At 44.3% G+C, this 22295-nt stretch overlaps 1 protein-coding gene across 6 annotated transcripts in view; it reads right to left on the reverse strand.

Annotated features, from left to right (window-relative positions):
* The window catches only part of ADAD1 (adenosine deaminase domain containing 1), a 2301686-nt gene that overhangs the window by 1052690 nt on the left and 1226701 nt on the right, over positions 1-22295 (reverse strand). For all 6 annotated transcript variants that reach the window (XM_044061675.1, XM_044061674.1, XM_044061678.1 and 3 more), the window contains one exon: positions 16988-17114. In XM_044061675.1, coding sequence (XP_043917610.1) covers positions 16988-17114 — 127 coding nt within the window. The remainder of the gene's footprint in view (positions 1-16987; positions 17115-22295) is intronic.

Here is a 22295-nt window from a genome sequence, read left to right on the forward strand (position 1 = left end):
TCTAGAAGCCCCCGGAGAATGGTCCTAGCAAATCCTGTCCTGGACCCAGAAAAGGAATGAAGCTCACAGTGCTTTGTACTAGTGCTTTTCTTACACAGAAAAACATCCAGGCCCACCTAAAACATGCAAAACAATACACCAATTCTCCCAAAATCATGTGGGAAAAGGTGTTATGGTCTGATGAGTACAAGTTTTAACTTTTTGGCCACAATTCCAAAAGGTACGTTTGGCGCAAAAATAACACTTTGCATCACCATCCCCACGGTGAAGCATGCTCTGGGGTTGCTTTTCTTCAGCTGGAACTGGGGCTTTAGTCAAGGTGGAGGGAATTATGAATAGTTCCAAATACCAGTCACTTTTGGCCCAAAAACCCCAAGCATACATCCAAATCAACAAAAGAATGGATTCACCAGAAGAAAACAAGAAGTTATGTACTCACCATAACGTTCGATGTATGTAGTCCATCTCGCCTTACATTCTTACCCGTGGGTTCGGAGCCGAAACTCTGCTCAGACTTGGCCATACTCTAGCTCGAAGTCTTCAATTGGCTTGTGGCTAAGAGGTATCCCATCGTGCAACAGGTCTATTCCCCAGATCTTGTTTGCTGCAAGCTCACACACATACACACTAAGAAGAACCCCAAAAGAAAGGACTACTGACACTTAGAGACAATACCTCCAGGTCCTCCAGGAGGGGGAAGGAGGGAGGGTTAGTAAGAATGTAAGGCGAGATGGACTACATACATGGAATGTTATGGTGAGTACATAACTTCTTGATGTTATGTAGTCAAATCTCACCTTCATTCTTACCCGTGGGACAGCGTCCCTAGCACCTTGATCTTGGGTGGCTCAATGAAAATACTCTTGAGCACCGTGTAACCAAAGGAAGATCTGTTTCTAGAGACCAGATCTAATTTGCAGTGACTAATAAAGATAAGAGGTGAAGCCCATGTTGCTGCAGCACAAATATCATCCACAGACATCCTAGCCTGAAACGCAGTTGAGGTAGCCACAGATCATGTAGAACTCCAGACTAATGCCGGATCCACTCCAGTACTATTGTAACCATTGTCCTAAACTAGAGTCCTATCTGTTACTTGCATATAAATGTACACCACATCAAAGGTATGATAACATACATATAACAGTGTTAGTATGAACAATGTAAAACTGTTTAATGACTATTGTAAAATGTATCTGTCTGTAGTTTGTATCTTAAGTATCTGTAGTTTATACCTATATGTGTCAATAACTAGATACGCTTATGGATCTAGATGAAATATGTACCCAAGTTTGTCTGTATGTTCTGTAAAAATTGTCTCTCTGGAGCATTTCTCCCCGGGCCTCCACTGAAAATGGACATATATCCATATATCCAGCTGGACTATCCCGGTTAACAAATGTAAAATAAATAAATAAATAAATAAATAAAAATAAGCCTTCACTTTAAAAGGTAATTCTTTGCCATTGGAAGCATAAATAAATGAGATGCAATCGGAGATCCAGTGAGACAAGGTTACCTTAGAAACCGGAAACCCAAGTCTAGTGTCTGAAAACGAGACAAACATTTGATCTGATTTCCTGAAATCTTTTGTCTAATGTAAATAGAAATGCAATTGTCTGTGAACATCTAGCTGATGAAACTTAAATTCTGCCTTGTTGGCGAATTCAGGAAAAAAACACAGGCAACTCAATGGATTGGTTGATATTGACAACAGAGGCAACCTTTGGAACAAAAGAAGGGTTGGTTCTTAAGGAGACCCTATCTTTGTGAAACACCAAATAAGGTAGCCTAATCGATAATGCTTGGAGTTCAGAGACCCGCCTAGCTGAAGTTATAGCTACCAAGAATACTGTCTTCCATGACAATAATTTAATGTCACACGTAGCTGCGGGCTCAAAGGGAGTTGAGGTAAGCTTCTGTAGTACAAAATTGAGGTCCCATGGCATCACTGGATCAAAGACTGGAGGTCGGAGTAACAATGTCCCTCTCATAAAAGCCCTACAAAGCCTATGAGCTAAAAGGTAGAGCTCATTAGCAACGTGAAAAGTAGAAATTGCTGCCAATTGCACTTTAATGGTTGCTGCAGCTGAACCCTGACTAAACAGTTGAGAAAAAAATTTCAATATTGCCAAAATAGGCGCTGTATAAGGATCAATATATGTCTCTCATGGGCCCAAATAGAAAATCTCTTCCACTTACTGGAATAAATCTTCCTGGGTAGAAGGCTTGTGGGAAGATGATAGAATATGGACCACTTCCGGGGAAAAATCATGAAGCCTGACTAAGGACGGAACTGGAGCAGCCACGCTGTCAACCTGAGGGTCTGGATGGAGGGACGGAACTGTCCACGCATATGAGTCAGCAGATCTGGAAATGGGTCCAGAATTCAGGGCTTGTCCATTAGATAGGGGTGAAGGAAGGGAAACCAAATCTGATGAGGCCAGTGTGGGGCAATGAGTATCATTTTGCTCCCCAAAGACTGTGCTTTCTGAATGACCTTTGATATCAGAAGTAACGGTGGAAAGGCTTAGAGAAGACCGGTGGGCCACAGCGTCCCTGGGTGTCTCCCCCTCCAGGGGGATAAGAGTGAAGTAGCTGTTGCATTTGACATTGAGGGGGCTGGCAAATAGATCGCAGCAAGGCTGACCCCACTTGTGGAATATCTCTTCCGCAACATAATTGTTCAGGGAGCACTCGTGAGGCATTAGGACAGCTCTGCTCAGCCTGTCGGCAATCACGTTGGACTTCCCCGATATATGCGTTACAACTAGAAATCGTTGGGAAGACACCGCCCACTGCCAAACTCGAAGTGCCTCTCTGCAAAGGGGGTATGATTTGGTTCCTCCCTGTTTGTTCAGGTACCACACCACTGACATGTTGCCTGAGTGGATTGCAATTGTCCCTAGAGGGAGAGAGCTCTGAAGTGCTTGCAATGCTAATAGCACTGCTCTCATCTCCAAGACATTGATATGCAAATGGATCTTGTGACCCTGCCACGTGCCTTGGATAGTCCTGCCAAGATAATGCCCCCCCACCCAATCTGGGAGGCATCCGTGGTCACCGTGGCAACTGGAGAAGATAGGACAATCCTGCTTGCACGTGTCCATAATCAGAATAAAATGGGAGAGTGGGAGATGCTGCATTGACCATTGGGTGAAAAGCAGCCACTGAAGAACCCTCTTGTGTAGTCTGGCAAGGGGAACTAGCATGATCGTGGCATCCATATAGTCCCTAATAACTTGAGGACCACTTTTGCCCTGACCTTCCCCAATGGTAGTAAAGCGTAGGCCTGCTGTTGTAGAGCCTGAATTCTCTCTTCTGGTAAGAAGGCCCTCATGAGCACCGTACCTAGTTTGGTGCCGATAAAAGTGACACGCTGCAAGGGCAACAAGGCAGATTTTTTCCAATTTAGAGTAATTCCAAACCATTGGCACAGTGTAATGGTGGCATCCCTGGTCTGTAACAGTAGATGCCTGGTGGTGGCAGAAAGGAGCCAGTCGTCCAGGTACGGAAACACTTGGAATCCCTGAAGTCTCAAGTGAGCCGTTACCACTGCCATGCATTTGGTCATTTGGTGAACACCCTGGGGGCTGTAGAAAAAAGAGATTAGAAGCACACCACGAGCTGTGGTGAGACCAAAGGGCAGAGCGCGAAACTGAAAATGACTGGCTCCCAGCCAGAAGTGAATATGACTTCTCGATGCCCTGTCCATCCTGATATGGTAGTAAGCATCTTTGAGGTCGATGGAGCACATCCACACATCTTTCCCTAACAGAGGGAGTATTGACTGTAAGATGACCATGCGGAACTTGGACTTTTTACATGAAAGTACAATCGCTGAGATCCAAGATGGGTTTCAAGTCCCCTCTTCTTTTCGGCACCAAAACGAATCTGGAGTAAGTCCCTAATCCTACCTGGTCTGTGCGAACAGGCTGGATGGCTCCCTTTGAAAACAACTTTTTTATTTCTAAAGTTGTTGAATCCCTGTGACTGGGTGGAATGTCTGGGATTCTCTTGGATGGCGGGGGAGGAGAAGAGAAGGGGATATGATAACCTCTGGAAATTATCTTTAATACCCACTCATCTTGGGTGACTTCTTGCCAGGCTTCTGGGTATAAGGAAATGCGACCCCCGACTGGCTCCAGAGACACACAGTCGGGCCTCCCTTCAGGAGCACTGGTAGGGAGAACCACGAAAGGAATCACGGTCCCTCTGGTTACACGAGCCTCCTCTGCCTCTAGGGTGGCGTCTACCTGAATTTCCACCCACACCCCTGCCTCTGGAGGGGGAATCACTTTGTGTGCTCTGAAAAAACCTCTGCGACTTCCTGAACCACATTTTCCCACTCTTCTGGCCCTTGGGGTAAGGTCTAGAAGGCATCGAAAAACAGACTCCCACGGCAGACAGGGTTTTTCCTTCCTGCTCGCACCTAGAGAGTGTCCTTTACCTTGGTTCCGAATGATGAACCATCAAATGGGGTATTGGTGAACGTAGACTCGAAGGCCTCCACGAAATTGTACAGGCGCATCCAGGAGTGTCTCCTAAGAGACACTCCGGATCCCGCAGCCCTACTCGCTCCGTCTGCTGCATATGAGATCAGCCTCATGAAGGAGTTGGTAAGGGAATTTAAGGTAGACATCTGTGCATTGACCTTCTGTGCCACGGCATCAGAAATGTTACCCTGTAGAGAATCTCCTAGCTCTTTTAGGAGATCTCTCTGGAGCCTCGTAAAATGCGTCAAGTAGTTCAGCAACCGCAGTGTAAAGGCCGCTAAGGTAAACACATGCTTCCCATACCTGTCCATAGCCTGGGACTCCTTGTTAGGCGGATGGACGGTAGACGAAGTTTCAGCAAGTTACTTCTTGGTGGCCGCAGCCACTACCGTGGCATCTACTGGAACGCCTTTAGATAGATACTCCTTGTCAGAGAGGGTGGACAAAAACTTACTGGGTCGACTTGGGACTGGTTCCACAGTGTCAGTTTCCCACACCTTTTGACAGACAAGCTCATCAAAAGGGGGAGAAACCCAAGAGGCAGAGGGTTGAGACCCAAAAGCCTTCAGGAACAAAGACTCCTCATCAGAAGGGGATATGGATGGCCAGCCACCTCTCTGCTTCAAGATCTGCAGGATATCTGAAAAAGAGATATCTTCAGAAGACGACTTGGGGGACCCCTCTGACTCCTCGAGGTCGGTATCTGATGTGAGAGACTCATCCGGGGAGTCAAGGTGTTTCCTCCTACACAATCTCTTTCTGGCGGGCTCCTCAGGCAAAAACTCTGGGGAGACGTCAGAAAGTTGGGGACCACTCATGGAGGAATCCTGAAGCTTAGGGTCTCAGCTGCCCATGGATAGAGCGTAATCCGAAACTGACACCAGTGTTGGAGGGGGCAGAGTATCGGTGCCGTAGGATGCAGCTGATGACCTGGCCAGCACACTCCTCATAACCTCGAAGGCTGATCTCCCCCGGCTCTGAAGGCCAACTAACTGAAGATGAAACAGTAGTAGCCCTCGGCGCCGAGGAGATGAGGTCCGATGTCGAGTCCAAGCTCACTCGGGCCAAAGCACCAAGAGGAAGGATCGGAACAGATGAAGATTGATCAGAGACCTCCCCCTCGAGTCCGACCGGAAGAACCGTGAACCCTCGACCCCGTGGATGGAGCCGACGGGGTTGGAGTGGAAATCGGAACCAAGAGGTCAGGCGAGGCTACTGGAACCGGCCTGACAGCACCGACAACTCTAGCTCCGAAGGCCGAGAAAGGCTTGGAGGAGGAACAACAAAGGATGAAGAGGCCATAAGCTCCAGAGCCGACTGGGTCGGAGCTGAAAACAATTTGGCCAACACCGATGACTGAAGCAGTTTCTTCAACACCCTATCAACATCTTCATCAGAAAGGGTCCTGGAAGACCTGGAAGATAAAGTAGGAGATCTGGATCTCCCTACAGAAGGGGACTTGCGTGAATGAGAACCCAGTCGAAAAACTGGAGACCGGCTCCGAACAAAAATATCTGTGACTGGTTCCAAAAGGCTGGGAGCCAATACGGACTTAGTCAAGAGACTACCTTCTTTCGGCACCGGGGGCAATGGAACCGAAGAAAGAGAAGCTGTTCTAGCAACTTTCTCTGGCGGCTCCGAAGAAACAGACAGAGCCGGAGAACGCTTCTTGGAAGTCTTTTTGTCCTTTTTAGTTGGAGAGGATAATGCACTGGAAGACTTAGCCAAGTCTTCCTCGAAGGGGTTTTTAAGCAGTCCCTTCAAAATAAGCTTGTTCTTCCTCTCCTGTAGCACATGGGGACTGAAGGAGAATGACAAAACAAGCAGGACTCTTGGAGGTGAATAGTCCTCAAGCAGTACACGCAGACAGATTGCCCATCAGTTAAAGACATTTTATTGCTGCATTCAACACACTTTTTAAAGCCCGAAGGCCTGTGTTCCTTAGGATCCTTGGACATGCTGAAAGGAACAAATTAATACGTACATGCATTAGACCCAACAAACAAGAAACAGAGCCTCTAACTCAAACGGCCAAGAAACCGGAGGGAAAACAACAGGGAGGACTAGGTCCTCTAACTTAAACGGGCCTAGCCCGTGAGGATTGGAAAACAAACGGAATACCCAAACAGCCAGACAAGGGCACAAAAAACAGCCAAAGAAACAAATGCAGGCAGTAAAACACCACTACCCCACACACAGAGCTACAAAAATAGCTTTTTTGAGCAACAAGTCAACAGTTTATAAATATTTTATAAATAATATACTTAGCCACGGCCAAAAGTGAGACCACGTCTGAGCTTAACGAGCGGCAAACGAGATCTGGGGAATAGACCTGGTGCATGATGGGATACCTCTTAGCCACGAGCCAATTGAAGACTTCGAGCTAGAGTATGGCTGAGTTGGAGCCAAGGTTCGGCTCCGAACCCACGTGTAAAAATGAAGGAGAGATTGGACTACATAACATCTAAAGTTTTGGAATGGCCCAGCTAGAACCCAGACCTAAATCCAATAGAGAATCTGTGGGGTGACCTGAAGAGGGCTGTGCACAAGAGATGCCCTCGCAATCTGACAGATTTGGAGCGCTTCTGCAAGGAACAGTGGGCAAATATTGCCAAGTCAAGATGTCCCATGCTGACAGACTGCTACCCAAGAAGACTAAATGCTGTAATTAAATCAAAAGGTGCTTCAACAAAGTATTAGTTTAAGGGTGTGCACACTTACGCAACCAGCTTATTGTATGTTTTTTTATTTTTTATATTTTTTCCCTAAATGATTTGTTTGTTTTTCAATTGAATTGTACAGGTTACAGGTCACATTAAAGGTGGGAAAAGTTTTGAAATTATTTATTGTGGTCTCATTTTTTATTACTAAAACCTGGCATTTTAACAGAAGTGTGTACACTTTTTATATGTACTGTAACTGGAGCTAGACCCTTTGTGAACACTCTTAGTACAGTGGATATTCCAAAGGGTAAGGAAGAGAAATGATAATGTGATCTAGGCACACAAAAGCTTAAGACATGTCTAAAGTCTGGATGAACAGGAATGAAATAAGCATATTTTAAGTCTAGTGTTAGTAAACCTGAAAACAGAAGATGAGGTAACAGGTTGTGAAGTGACATTATTTCGAATATAAGCACTAATGCAATCAGGTTTAGGAAACAAAGATTCAGAATTGGTCTCCAAGCCTTTTCTTTCTTTGGTTCTAGAAATATTCTTGAATAAAAACCCTTCCCCACCTGTGAAGGGGGGGGGATGTTTCTGTCACTCTTTGGGACACACTGTGTGATGAAGAACAGATGGAAATAACAGACCGATCTGCAGGACGAGCCATGACCCCCTGAAATGAAGGAATTTAATCCCATTACCATCTGTAACCCTGATGAATTATTTTCAGAACCCACATGTCTGAAACAATCTGTTGCCAAAGAGAAAAATGGAGATACAGACTTTGTGGAAAAGAAACAGAGGCAGAGTGGGAGTCAATATTTTTCGAATACTCGTTCAAACTTGTTGGAGTGTCCCTGGTTTTGGGAGGTTTGAGACTTCTTTTTTGGACCTTCGTGCCACTTCTTAAATGACTGTTTACCTGAATTAGTTTCAGACTGTTTATTCTGTTTTTTGCCAAAACTGGATGAAAGAAAATCCTTTGGCCAACTTGGAAAAAGAGGGCTGAAAAGTCTTAAGAGATTTACTGGAACAGCTTATCCCTTTCATTGCATTTTTTGATCACCTCTGCAGCAAAGGGCCTAACACTAAATCTCTATAAAAGGGAGAATTTAAAATCTCATTTTTATCATCCTCTAGAAGGTTCTGAGAATGCAGCCAAGCAAACCTTCTTAAATCTTTACCAGTGGCAATGGCCCTGGAAGAAATATCAACAGAGTCACATGCACACTGCAAACAATGTGCAACAGAAGTTATTTAAAGCAGATTTTACTTCACAAGAAGAAACTGTAGATAAAAACATACCTCATACTTTCACAATAAGTCAGAATAAACTAACATGTCAGCCTGATATTTTAAAATTCTGAAATTCAAAACTGCAAAAGTATACACTCCCCTCCAATCCCTATCAATAATCTTCCCATCTTTATTAGAAAGAATAAAACTAGAATTTACCAAGTGCTTGGTACCAGAAGAGTCAACTAAGGCTATAGGTGCCAAGTCAAGTTTGGGAATAGTGTATACAAATTATACAGACTGCGGAAGTTTACACACCCTATCTGCCTTTTGTGGACAGCTGGCCGACTATCGTGAAAACTGCACACAGTAAGACACCCATCTTCTAAAGCAGACAGGGCAGGAGGAATGGATGCAGGTTCTGGAAAATCATTCTGTTAACAACTCTCAGTACTTTTTTGAGGGATTCAGAAACTTCAGTGCTCTCCAACTGAAAACACTGGGACATTCCTAGCAATAGTCTCAGAAAAATAAACCCAACAGGGAGAATCAGAAAGGGAGCTCTCCTCTGAGAGTGAATCAGAAACCTGAGGACACCCTGAGTTTGTCCTTGTATCTCCCTGTTCAGATTAAGACCTTTGAATATTTTCAGGAAAAAAGGCATACCTCTTTCCTTTACTGGAAACTACTCTACAAGAAGGATCAATTGCCTGAATCAAACCCTATGCCAGTTCCAGCAAAATACTCCCACCCAAAGAAATTTGAGGAGTAGCAGCTAAATGCTTGGCTTTTTGTTTTCTTTTTGACAGGAAAAACTGGGCCAACATTGTTACTAATGGCAGCCAGTGCTTCCCCAGCCATGGCACAGTGTCCTCACACAACAAGGAAACTTTTCTTGTTCCCTCTCCTAGGACTGACAAGAGTGGTTCTCCCTTGTCAACTGAGGGGATCCCAACAGCCGCAGAGGACGTGGTTAACCCCCTATCCATAGTAGCTACAGGTGCAAAAGATGAGTGGTCTGAAGCATAATAAATGGCCACAGCAATCACTCACCTGCTGCTGAGGCAAATGCTAGCCTGCTGTGGTGGCAAAGGCTGTTTGCCAAGCTTCTTTTGTCTGTGTGTGTGTGTGTCTAGAAGGACAGACGGCGGCAGTGACAATCTGTTCCATGGCCAAGCCAAAAAATGGTGCCTCTATCCAGTGGAAAACAAGCAACACAATGTCAGTAAAACTACCAGTCCACAAAAGTTACTTTATTTATTTTGACGACAAAAAGAAACCAGTAAAAAAGCACAGTCAAACAGTATGGAAGTCCCATAACCTTAAAATAAGCACAATGTCTCCATAGAAAATAGTATATCAGTTAGATTAACACTACTTTTCAACTGACAGAAATGAGTGCTCCATTTAAAAGTACGTTATAGTCACAAGACAACCTGTTAACACACAACATTCCTAGTTTTAAAATAACTTTCCTGAAGAGGAAAGAAATAAACCATCAGTAAAAGAAAAAAAAAAATAAAATGGAATATTCTGCTCAAAGAAAACTTATCTTCCCAGCTAAGGAAAGCACAAGACAACAATCAATCCTCAAAAGCCTCAAAGGAGCATATTATCCAGTGGCAGTAAAGTTATGAAGGGCTTTGCACTCAAACGGTCAGCTCAGCTTGAGCTGCTTGACAGTTTGAAGCCCACAGAAAATGCTCTGAAGCTTTAGAAGCTGTCTGGCTGTTATATACTTGGCAGGATACAACTCGTATAGCTAAGGCTCTGCAGCAGTGATCAATATGAAGACCTTCATACGAGCAGTGCAACCCAGTCCCCATCATATGGTGTGGACACACAGACACACACTCTATGACGACTTTGGGGATTCAACACAGTGGCCACCTGTTAAATATTTGTCATGAAGTCTACCTCCTTGCTAGCAGAGAGAGAAATGGCAGCCCACATGAACTACTTCATGGGTGGACATCACAGAGGTGTATGTGACTGCAGTCTAGGCTCTGACCCACTGATCTTCTGATATTAATCTGGTACAGACATTGGAAATCTATGCTAGTCACCTTCCACAACCACCATCTTAATGGGACTACAGCAATACTCAGGCTTCTCTTCTCTGTTTGCACATGAGCAGCCTGAATGAAACACTTTGTGCCATGCTCCTTACCTAAACAGTAAAGGTAGTGTTGGCATGGGTATTCACTCATGATCTAGGAAATGCAAGAACACTTAGAAGGTTTTAGCTTCTTCCCTGTTGGGTCTATATCAAGTTGTCAAACTCTTAAAAGTTCGAAAGTCATATGGCCAACACCATATGATCAAACTTTTAAAAGTTCGAATGTTTCAACGGAGATCTCCGTACAGTGCAGAATGGGAAGATTTCCCTTTTTTGCACTGTAGTGAGATCTCGGAGTTGGTATATTTAAAGAGTGGGAGGTGTGGGGGGTACTCCCCCGCTTAAACTGTTCAGGTAGGTTTTTTTCTTGGTTTATTTTTTTTTATTGCATTTTCAAACTTTTAAAAGTTTGATCATATGGTGTCAACTATATGATGTTCGAACTTTTAAAAGTTTGATTATGTAATATAGACGCTTCTTTGTTCAACGTACATCATCATCATGGTCATATCTTTGAACAGTAGCTGCTGTTTCTATTTTGAGACACGGTCGTTGATATGCTTGTGGGCTGGTCTGCTGCAGTTTAAGTATGAAAAAGATCAGGTGTTTCAGTGGATGTGCACCAATGAATGACTGAACAAAACTGTTTGTATTAATAGCCACTAACAAGCACTAAATAACAAAAGTAGGAAACAGAAAAATTATAAGTTATCTACTCACTATAACTTGGCATCAGTGTTGTCCATTTTCATTCTTCTTGACTAATGGGTTCGACTTGGCCATATACACTAGACTTCAGATCCAGCTCTCAAACTCCTCCATCTACCCATAATACTCTATTCCACCCCCCCTACCTCAGATGAAGTCTGCTGCCTAATCTCCCACTTGTCCAAGAGAGAAACAGGATAGACAGAAATAAAGACAGGGCTCTAACCTGGAACAATAGGTTCCAAACACAGTCCAATAGGTTCATCCAGAAGAAAAAAGGATGGGAAATGTATGGGAGAAGGTGGGGAAAAATAAAAATAGACAACACAGATGCTAGGTTATGGCGAGTACATACCTTATAAAATCTGATGCTGTCCTTTTCATTCTTCTTAACTAATGGGACACAGTCCCAAGTAACGCAGACCTTAGATGGCCTCATGGAAGGATCCAGAGTACCACCAAACCAAAGGAGGATCTATTTCTAGATATGATGTCCTATTTGTAATGTGAGACAAAGGCGTGAGCCTTGGGCCAATGTGGTTGCTGCACAAATGTCGTCAATAGCGATTCTTGACCAAAAGGCCGATGAATTGGCCAAAAATTTTGCTGAATAAGGTTGGGGAGGTCTTGGTAAAATTAGATCTTTTTGAGACTAAATCAATGAAATGCAGTCTTTAATCCATATAGCTAGGGTAACTTTAGAGAATGACTGACCCAGGCAGTTTGAGGACAAGGATACAAAAAGCTGATCTGATTTTTCTAAACTGTTTTGTTCTATGAAGATAAAAACATGGTTGCATGTGCACATCAAGGAGGTGTACCATGTACTCTACCTTATGAGAAAAATTCAGAAAAAAGACTGATAAATTAATGGATTGGTTGAGGCTATTTTCAGAAGTAACTTTAGGTACAAAGGAAGGGTTAGTTCATAGAGAAACCTTGTCTTTATAACAAACAATGTAAGGGGGTTTTACTGATAGAGGCTGGAGTTCAGAAATTCTTTTGCTGAAGTTATAGTTACCAAGAAGACCATTTTCCATTACAGAAATTTTAGATCACATTTGTCAGATGCTTCAAATGGATTCTAAGTTAAACCCTGAAGAACCACAGTAAGTTTCAAGGTGGTGAAGGATCCTTTGTTGGAGGTCTGAGAAGAAAAATGCCCTTCACAAATGCTTAATACAATCTGGAGGAAGTCAGGGAGAAAGATTTATTTCCTGAATGGAAATTTGAAATTGCTGCCAAATGAAGTTTAATTGTAGAAAAGCTGTCTCCTTCCTTAAAAGCAGTTGTTAGAAAATGAAGAATAGCAGAGGTTGGAGCAGAAAAAAAGGTTGTTCTGGTTAGAAGCCCAAACAGAAAACCCTTTGTGTTTCTATAGACTTTCTTGGTAGAAACATTTTAGGAAGCCAAAATAATATAGTGAACTGGGGAAAAGAGCCTAGACTATAACTAATACTGGAAGTGGAGAAATCATGTGGTTAACTTGAGGGTGTGAAGGCTGGAATGTTGAATGCCTGATGGGTAAGACAGAAGATCCTGAAGAGGCTCCAGTATCCATGGAGGATAATGAAGAGACTGTATTAAGGGGAACCATACTTGCTGAGGCTAGAAGGGAACAATGAGGATTACTGAGCTCTTCAGCCTGCTTACTTTCTGTAAGAATTTTGAAATCAGTGGAAGAGGGTAAGCATAAAGGAGACCTGAGTGCCAAGTGTAAAGCACAGCATCTCGCTGTGCCTCCCCCTGAGGGGGTATCAAAGAGAAGTACTTGCTGCACTTGTTGTTGAGAGGAGTAGCAAATAGATCACATCAAGGTTGGCCCCAATGCCTGAAGATCATATTTACTACTGACTGAGACACCACTCATGAGGCATCAGAACAGATCTGCTTAGTTTGTCTGCCAGCACTTTGTTTTTCCCCGGGATGTCTCTCAAATAGAAAGTGGTCTGAAGAGATTACCCATTTCTAAACTCTTAAGGCCTCTCTACACAGGGGGTAAGATCAGGTTCCTCCTTGCTTGCTGATGTACCAGACTACTGACATATTGTCCGTCTGAACTGCAACAGTCCCCAGGGGGAGGGTTTCTTGAAATGAGTGCAACACTAAAAGGACTGCTCTCATCTTTAGGACGTTGATATGCAATTTGGTCTCTTGGGGGGCCCACATGGCTTGGATCGTCCTTCCCAAGAAATACCCCACCCGAGAAGCATCTGTGGTCACTGTAGCAATTGAATTTGGAAGAATAAAAGATCTGCCCAGAAAGAGATCATCGGACTGAATCCACCAACAAATGTGAAGCTTGCAAAGCAGGGTGAGTTATTTGAAAAGAGAGGGGCTGATGTAGAATTGACCACTGTAGTGCTAAGGTCCATTGGAGAATTCACATAAAAGCATGCTAAGGGAAGCAGTATTATGGCCACTGACACAGACCGCAGTGCTCGAAGCAATAATCCTGCTGGAGGAGAAGGATGAGAAAGGATATCCTAAACTTGATGTTTTATAGAAGTAATGCGGTGCAGAGGTAAAAAGCCACCTGAGTTGTAGTGTTTAAAAGCATTCTGATGAATTCCACACTCTGAACTGGAACAAGCTTTGATTTGGCAAGACTGATTGAAATGCCCAAGGCATTACAGATCTGGAGCAAATCCAGTTGTCCTTGTGCAAAAAAAGGCAGGATGGACTGAACCACGACCATTCGGAACTTTGCCTTCATTACATACTGGTTCAAACCGCTTAGATCCAAAATGGGTCTGAGGTCCCAGTTTTCTTTGGCACTAAAAAGAAGTATGAGTACGTTCTGAATTCTGTCTGGTCAGGTGAGACCTTCTGGATGACTTTTTTCTAGTAGCTTTTGTATTTCTTGTGCTACTTCCTTCTTCTGACTGGGTGGAAAGTTGGGAAGTTTCTTCCTTTGACAAGGAGGAAGAAGGGAAAAGGGTATGCAGTAACCTCTGGATATCATTCTTAGCACACATAAATCTGTTGTGATATTTGTCCAAGTGTCTAGGTGCACAGAGAATCAACCCCTAACTACCTCCAGAGTTGGGCAGTGCTTCAGGAGCACTGATAGGGTGTGTCTAAATAGTAATCTCTAAAGCCCTTGTGCTGCAGGCCTCCTCTACCTCAAAGGCAATGTCTGCAATTAAAATTTTTTCCTCTGCCTCTGGAGGAGTTATCCCCAATGAATCCTGGGAAGATGCCAGAGACTTACAGAACCACATCTTCCTACCACCTCGTGGGTTTCTTCAGAAGGTCCATTGTGGGCTACACTTGATTCTCATGGCAGACAGTGTCTTCTTGTTCACTGTGCGTAAGCGTGTCCTTAACTGATGACCTAAACAAAGAAGTGCCATCAAAAGTGGGATTAACAAAAGATGCCTTGAAGAGCTTGGCAGTCGCATAGCCGCACCTAGGCATGTCTCCTAATGGCTATCCCTGAACCAGTTGCTCATGCAATACCTTCAGCTGCATGACAGATCAGATCAACCTCATTGAAACATTCAAAATAGGCAAAAGACTTGCCAACTGAGAAGTCTTTTTGAAATCCTCAGCAGACATGGACAGAAAGACAGTATTTGATAGTTTTTTTGTCAAATCTCTTTGCAGCTTATTAAAATGTGCCATATAACTAAGCAATCTCAAAGCAAAAGTAGCTGAGGCAAACACTCACGTTCCAAATCTGACCAACGCTCTGGACTCCCTGTTGGGCAGGTGGACAGAAGAGCTGTGCTAGCTCTTTTTTTAGTGGCTGATGCCACCACCAAAGCATCAACAGGAACTCCTTTGCTCCAATGAGGTCTGTCCGAAAGAGGAACCAAACACTTCTCCAGGTGCTCGGGAATGGGCTCAACAGTGCCCGTCAGGAAACCAGGTCAATTTCGTCTACTGGGGGGGCTCACTCAAGATGTACATGGTTCAGAATAAAACGCCTCCAGGAACACCAAGACTTCAGGAGAAGGAGTTTGGGATGACCAACCACCTTTCTGCTTAAGGATTTCTAGAATAGTTCCAAAGGAGATGTCATCAGGTGGTGATCTGGGGGATTGTTCTCCCTCATCAAAATCAGTGTCTTCTGTGAGAGACTCCCATGTGTCTCCTCTTACAGGTCCTCTTCCAAGGAACCACCTCTGTGGGATGTTCAGGGGAGCTGTTGGAAGAAAGGGAAAGTTCCTCTAATGGAACTACCTGGAGACTAACTGGAACTGGCCGTCCCCTGGGAGTAGGTCTAATGGACTCAGATCTTGGAGCTAATGAGGGAATGGGGTAGGATCCGAAATATAAGACAGCTCACTATGGAGAGAAAAAAGCCCTTCTACCACCTTGAACACCGAGGGACCAGAGGAAACCCTCTCACTCCTTGGAGCCAAAGCTTCCGAAGGTAGGTCGGAGACATCCACAGATCCAAGCCTCAAGGTGAGAATAGCTTCTGAGCTGTCCAAGGCCAAAGCTCAGAGAGGGAGGGATGGATCTGACAAAATCGGAGACTAACCCAACTCCCTCAGACCTGGCAACAACATCTCGGCTCAAAGACCCACTCTGATCAGAGGGTATCGGAACAGATGCAGTCAGGGAAATCAGAGTAGAAGAAGAAACTTTCTAGCAGTGCACACCTTTAAAATGTCAAGCACAAGTTGAGGCTTATACAACAAAGACATCTCTTATTAAAATATCCTACAACGACCTGCAGTTTCCACTTGACGGTAGCTACCTTTCCACGAAGCATGGAATACTCTTCGCCTTTATACAGTGCTGCCTTTGTCTTGGGTCATGGTTGAAAAGTTAAGAAACAATTTTTCTTTTGTGGCCCTCCTGTTTCATCCTATGTCAAGCCTACCCCAGTGTCACACATCCACTACCATGTCTACCAGCTGCTCAACACCCATGAACTTTCTATGATGCTGGTTAGGGCATGTGCAGATTTTAACAGCATTCTGGGGGATCTTGGCCATCTTCTAGCTGCTGGGGGGGATTTTTTTTTTAATTATGATCTACCCTCCTTCCGTCCCGATCTGGTATCAATCTGAGGGGTGGGCATGCAATAGAGATGTGCAGCGTATCACCCCACATCTGCAGCAGCTCAGCCATGTCCCCACCCCTTACCTTTCTTTGGACCTAGCCTTCCTAGCTAGATAACATCCCCTGTCTCCACAAGGGCTTATTGTGGCAGATATCTGTCACCAATCTCATCTCCAGGGATAAAACCCATCCCTCCCTGCTGATCCGTCAGACACCCAAGCCGCTAATCAAACCAGGGTCACTGGGCCATAGTCTGGCTTTATCTCTCTATGTGACTCGGGCATCTTGAAAAGGTTTTAAAATGAGGCCAACCCACTTCCCTCATTAACAAATGAAAAAATAAACCATCGCTGTATCTAGCCAGGCCATTGGCCAAGATGATTAGCATTCCAGAACTCCACCAATATGTTACACTGGAAAATACAACCAAGGAAAGAGCACAGGATTGAGGCTACGAGCTAACAAGTTTCTTCCTAAAGTCTAGGGTTTGACTCCCTCAACCTTCACTTATACACTGCGCAACTCTGAGCAAGTAATTTAACCACTTAGTGCTCTAGGGTAATTGGGAAACTGGGCTAGACTCCTTAATGGTCTACTAGATCACTTGCCTAATTAACTACCTACAACCTATGAAGACCAAGTATAAAGTGGTTAGACTAACAAGTGTACGTAGTAGCAGTGTCAAAAATTCAATGCACATACAGTACATTAAAAAGACAACAGTATAACAATTCAGTACATACCTAACCAGGGCACGTCTTGCAGTGACAAGAGCATGGGAGTCATGAACAACCCGTCCGTCAATCTGAATATTTTTACTGAATTGCACCTCTCCTGTACCCAGAGCCACAACTTCACAAACCTGTCCAACTTTTTTTAAAGAAAATATTTACATTAGTAATGCTCTGTAAAACACAATGTAAAAAATACTTTAGTACTGCTTTGTACAACAGAAAATGCACATAAATATTCATATTTTACAAAATGAGTGCACTTTATGCAAAAGATTCCATGTTGTACAGCTACACAAACAGTTCAAATATCAATATAAAACTTGTGTGGTCTAAACAGGCAGGGCATATCAAGTACATATTAAAAAAAAAAAAAAAAAAAAACATTGTGTGCAGTACTCATGAGAAACAGTTATGCAAGTACTCACCATGTCAGCTGATCATTGTGAGGGCCCACAGTAATGAGTAACCTGTGTGGAACTCATCCTACTTTACTACTCACTCCTTGCCAAAGTTTTTTTACGTGCTAGCTGGCGTACTCAGTGGTGTCATGCAGTGGATAGGAGCGTGTGCACTACATTTCCCACTTCTATTGCTAAGGAGTTGAAAAAGCACACATGAAAGTCAAATAAAAGGTGAGGCACACAATGAAAGAAGCAACTGCAAGAGAGAACAAAGAAGCCATTTCTTCTTCCATAAATAGCTTTTAGTATCTTCAGCATTTTACAAAGATGTTTAACCTTCTTAAACAATTTTATTGTTAGTTGCAGTCAGTTACAGATTCTGAAAGAACTGTTGATTCGGATTCCAAATGTATGCGGATTTGAAATGAGTATTAAAAAAAAAAACTCACACAGTATCAGTAGTTTTATATACATAGTAAAAAAGTTATGTACTTACCATAACATTCCATGTGAGTTGTTCATCTCGCCTTCATTCTTTACTGATGGGTTTCGGAGCCGATCCTTCGGCTCCGATACGGCCAATTTCAAAGCTCGAGGTCTTCAAATAGCTCGAGGCCAAGTTCCTATCCAATGATGCATGTGTGAATTACCTCAGATCTTATTTGCTGCATATACTAATACCATATGTCATTGTTACATTCCTAGAGAAAAGGAAGAGAAGGTTTGAGTAACCAGGATGGATCCAGTATCTTGGTCATCTATTAGCCCAGGAGGGGGTAGGAGAGAGGGACGCAAGAATAAAGGCGAGATGAACAACTCACATGGAGCGTTATGTTAAGTACAGAACTTCTTTATGTGAAGTTGTTCAATCTCGCCGTTCATTCTTTACTGATGGATAGCATCCCAAGCACCATCAACCTCGGGTGGCTCACGGGAGTATATTTCTCAGGACCATGGATCCAAAGGAGGCCCTGTCCCTGGAGGCCTTGTCAACTTTGTAATGAGTGATAAAGGTATGAGGTTTTGACCAAGTGGCTGCTGCACAAATGTTATCAATGGGAAGTCTGGCAGAAAAGGCAGATCATGTAGAAACTGCTCTGGTTGAGTGTGCTTTAATCTTGTGTTGCAAAGGTATACTGGCAGCTAAATAGGCAAAGGTGATACAATCAGATAACCATTTATACAGAGTAGTTTTAGCCACTGGTCTCCCTTTCCTGGAGTCTGAGAATGAAACAAAATGCTGGTCTGATTTCATGAAATCTTTTGTTCTATCCAAAAAGAATCTGAGCTATCTGTGAACATCAAATTTGTGCAGCATATACTCTAAATTGTTAAAATGATTGGGGAAGAAAACTGGTAAATTAATAACTTGGTTGAGATTGGTTTCAGTGCAAACTTTGGGCAAGAATGAGGGATTTGTTCTAAGTGATACTCTGTCAGCATGAAATATCAAATAGGGAGGCTTGATGGATAACGCCTGAAGCTCTGACACTCTGCAGGCAGAAGTGATAGCTACCAGAAAGATGGTCTTCCAAGACAAAAATATGAGATCACAACATGAAGCTGGCTCAAATGGAGGGAGAATTATACGTGAAAGCATAAAATTTAGATTCCATGGAGAACAGGGAGATTTCAAAGATGGCCTAATATGAAAAGTCCCTTTGAGAAATGCTTTGGATAACTTGTGAGACATGATATTCAAACCTTCAAATCCAAGATGAAAATTAGAAATAGCAGCCAACTGAACCCGAACGGTTGCTGCTGCAGCTCCTTTGATGAAAATCATAGTCAAGAACTCTAATATGGAAGCCATAGGAGGTTGGTAAGGATCAATATTATTTTTAGAGGCCCATAAAGAAAATTTCTTCCATTTGCTCAGATATAGCTTTCTGGTAGAAGATTTATGAGAGGACAAAAGGATCTGTTTCATCTCATTGGAAAGGTTATGGAACCTGGCTATGATGAAAACTGAAGCAGCCAAGCTGTCAGCTTCAGGGACTGCAAAGAAGGATGAAGGTCCCCCGACGGATGGGTCAGAAGGTCTGGAACTGGGTCCAGGATCCAAGGAGCCTCCAATGAAGTCGAAGGAAGGGGAACCAAATCTGACGAGGCCAGTGAGAGGCTATAAGAATGATGGTCCTTCCCAGGGATTTTACTTTCTGTAGAACCTTGGGTATCAACGGGATTGGTGGAAATGCATAGAGGAGACCCGGAGGCCAATCGTGTACGAGTGCGTCCCTTGGGACTTTTCCCGGAAGGGGAATCAGGGCAAAATAGCTTCTGCATTTCATGTTCATGTGACTGGCAAAAAGGTTGCAGCAAGGCTGGCCCCACCTGCAGAATATCCTGTCTGTAATTTCTTTCTTGAGGGACCACTCATGAGGCAACAAGATTGCCATGCTCAGTTTGCCTGCTATCACGTTGGATCTCCTTGGGATGTGTGTTGCCAACAGAAAGCGCTGGGTGGAAACAGCCAACTGCCAAACTCTGAGAGCCTCTTGACAAAGGGGGTACGATCTGGTTCCTCCCTGTTTGTTCAAATACCAGACCACCGATATGTTGTCTGTCTGAATCGCAATTGTACCCAGAGGAAGAGAGTCCTGAAAGTACTGCAGTGCCAAAAACACTGCTCTCATCTCTAGGACATTGATATGCAGATGCGTCTCTTGGTCGGTCCATGTTCCTTGGGCAGTCTTTCCCTGAAAATGCCGCAACCACCCTATCAGGGAAGTGTCCGTGGTCACAGTGGCTGCTGGAGGGAGTAGCACAAATGGGCGTCCTATCGTGACATGAAGTGAGGTCAACCACCACTGAAGGTCCTTCTTGCAAGAATTTGTGATCATTATAGTGTAATTCATGGGTAGCTCTTGGTAAGACCATTGAGTAAACAGCAGCCATTGAAGTACCCGCATGTGCATCTGAGCTAGTGGCATGGCTAGAACTGCTGCTGCCATCATGCCTAATACTTTCAGAACTTCCGATGCTGGTGCTTTGTCTTTTGACATCAGGATGCTGACGTTGACAAATGAGAAGGACTCTTTCCACTGGAAGTCTTAGAGTGGTGGTGGTGTCCCAACTCTGCCCCGATAAAAATGATATGCTGCGATGGCGACAAGGCAGATTTTTCTGAGAGGATTGTAATACCCAGATGACTGCACAGCGACAGAGTGGACTCCCTGGCCTGAATGAGTTGATGCCTGGTGGTGGCGGTAACGAGCCAACTGTCTAGGTACGGAAATACCTGGAATCCTAGACGCCTCAGGTGAGCCGTGACCACAACCATGCATTTGGTGAACACTCTGGGGGCTGTAGTGAGACCAAAGGGCAGGGCTCGAAACTGGTAATTATTGGCTCCCAGCCAGAAGTGCAGGTGATCCCTGGATGGCCTGACCATTTTTATGTGGTAGTACGCATCCTTGAGATCTATCGAGCACATCCAATTGTCTTTCCCTAAGAAGGGAAGTACTGACTGAAGCGTGACCATCCGAAACTTCTCTTTCTTTACGTATTGGTTCAGTCTGCTGAGGTTCAATATGGGTCTCCAGTCCACCGTCTTCTTTAGAACCAAAAATAATCTTGAGTAACTTCAGATCCTGTTTGGTCTGCTGGGATTGGTTGGAGGACTCTTTTTGCTAGCAACGTTTGGACCTCTTCAGTTGCCTGTTCCCTATAACTGGGTGGAACTTCCGGGATTTTTCTTACGATGGGGGGGGTGTGACGAATGGAATGAAACACCCTTTGGAAATGATACTTTGTACCCAGCTGTCTTTTGTTATTTTGAGCCAGGTGTCTGGGTACAAAGACAAGCGACCCCCAACTGTCTGCAGAGCAGGACAGTTGGGCCTCCTCTTAGGAGCGCTGGTAGGGCTTCCCAGGGAAGTGATCGCTGTCACCCTGGTGTTGCGAACCCCCTCTGCCGCGAGGGTGGCGTCTTCCATTATTTCCCCTCCTCTGCCCCTGGAGGGGGGGTTCACCATGTGTGTCCTGAAAGACTCCTTGGACTTTTCGGAACCACATTTTTCCTCCCCTTTGACCTTTTGGATAGGGTCGAGTAGGGGTGGAAAAACGGACCCCGACGGCCGACAGAGTCTTTCCAGCCTGTTCACACCTGGTTAAGGTTTCCTTCACTTTAGGCCCGAAAGGGGACGAGCCATCAAAAGGAGTGTTCACGAAGGATGACTTGAAGGGCTCCGTGAAGGAACACAACCGCATCCAAGAATGTCTCCTAAGAGCAATTCCTGTACCCGCTGCCCTACTCATTCCATCAGCTGCATAAAGATATGAGACGCATGGATGAGTTGACAATAGAATTTAGGGTAGTAAGCTGGGCAGCAACTTTGTTGGAGGCTCCTGAAGCTACTGTACTCTGAAGAGAATCTCCTAACTCCTGAAGGATATCTCTTTGCAACCTAGTAAAATGGGTTAAGTAGTTCAGCGAACGGACAGCAAATGTCACTGAACTGAACATGCGCTTTCCATATCTATCGATAATCCTGGAGTCTCTGTTAGGTGGATGGATAGATTCAGAAGTCTCAGACATTTCCTTCTTGGTGGCCGCCACCACCACCATGGCATCAACAGGAACACCTTTAGTTAAGAATGTTTTGTCAAGTGGGGCAGAAATAAATTTATTAGGCCTCCTAGGGACAGGCTCCATGGTATCTGGAGACTCCCACTTCCTTTGTGAGACCAGCTGCATCAGCTCATCGAAGGGCGGAGACACCCAAGAGTTGGAGGGCTGAGACCCGAAAGCCTTCAGGAGAATGGACTCATCCTTGGTACAGATTTTGGACTGCCAATCACCCCTCTACCTAAGGATCTCAAGTATCTCAGCGAAGGGGATATCCTCAGAGGGGGACCGTGGGGACCCTTCTGACTCATCTAAGTCAGTATCCGATGTGAGAGACTCCTGTGGG

This window comes from Protopterus annectens, chromosome 2.part0 (assembly GCF_019279795.1).
Source record: "Protopterus annectens isolate FY-2018-M chromosome 2.part0, PAN1.0, whole genome shotgun sequence".
In the NCBI taxonomy this organism is placed as follows: Eukaryota; Metazoa; Chordata; order Ceratodontiformes; family Protopteridae; genus Protopterus; species Protopterus annectens.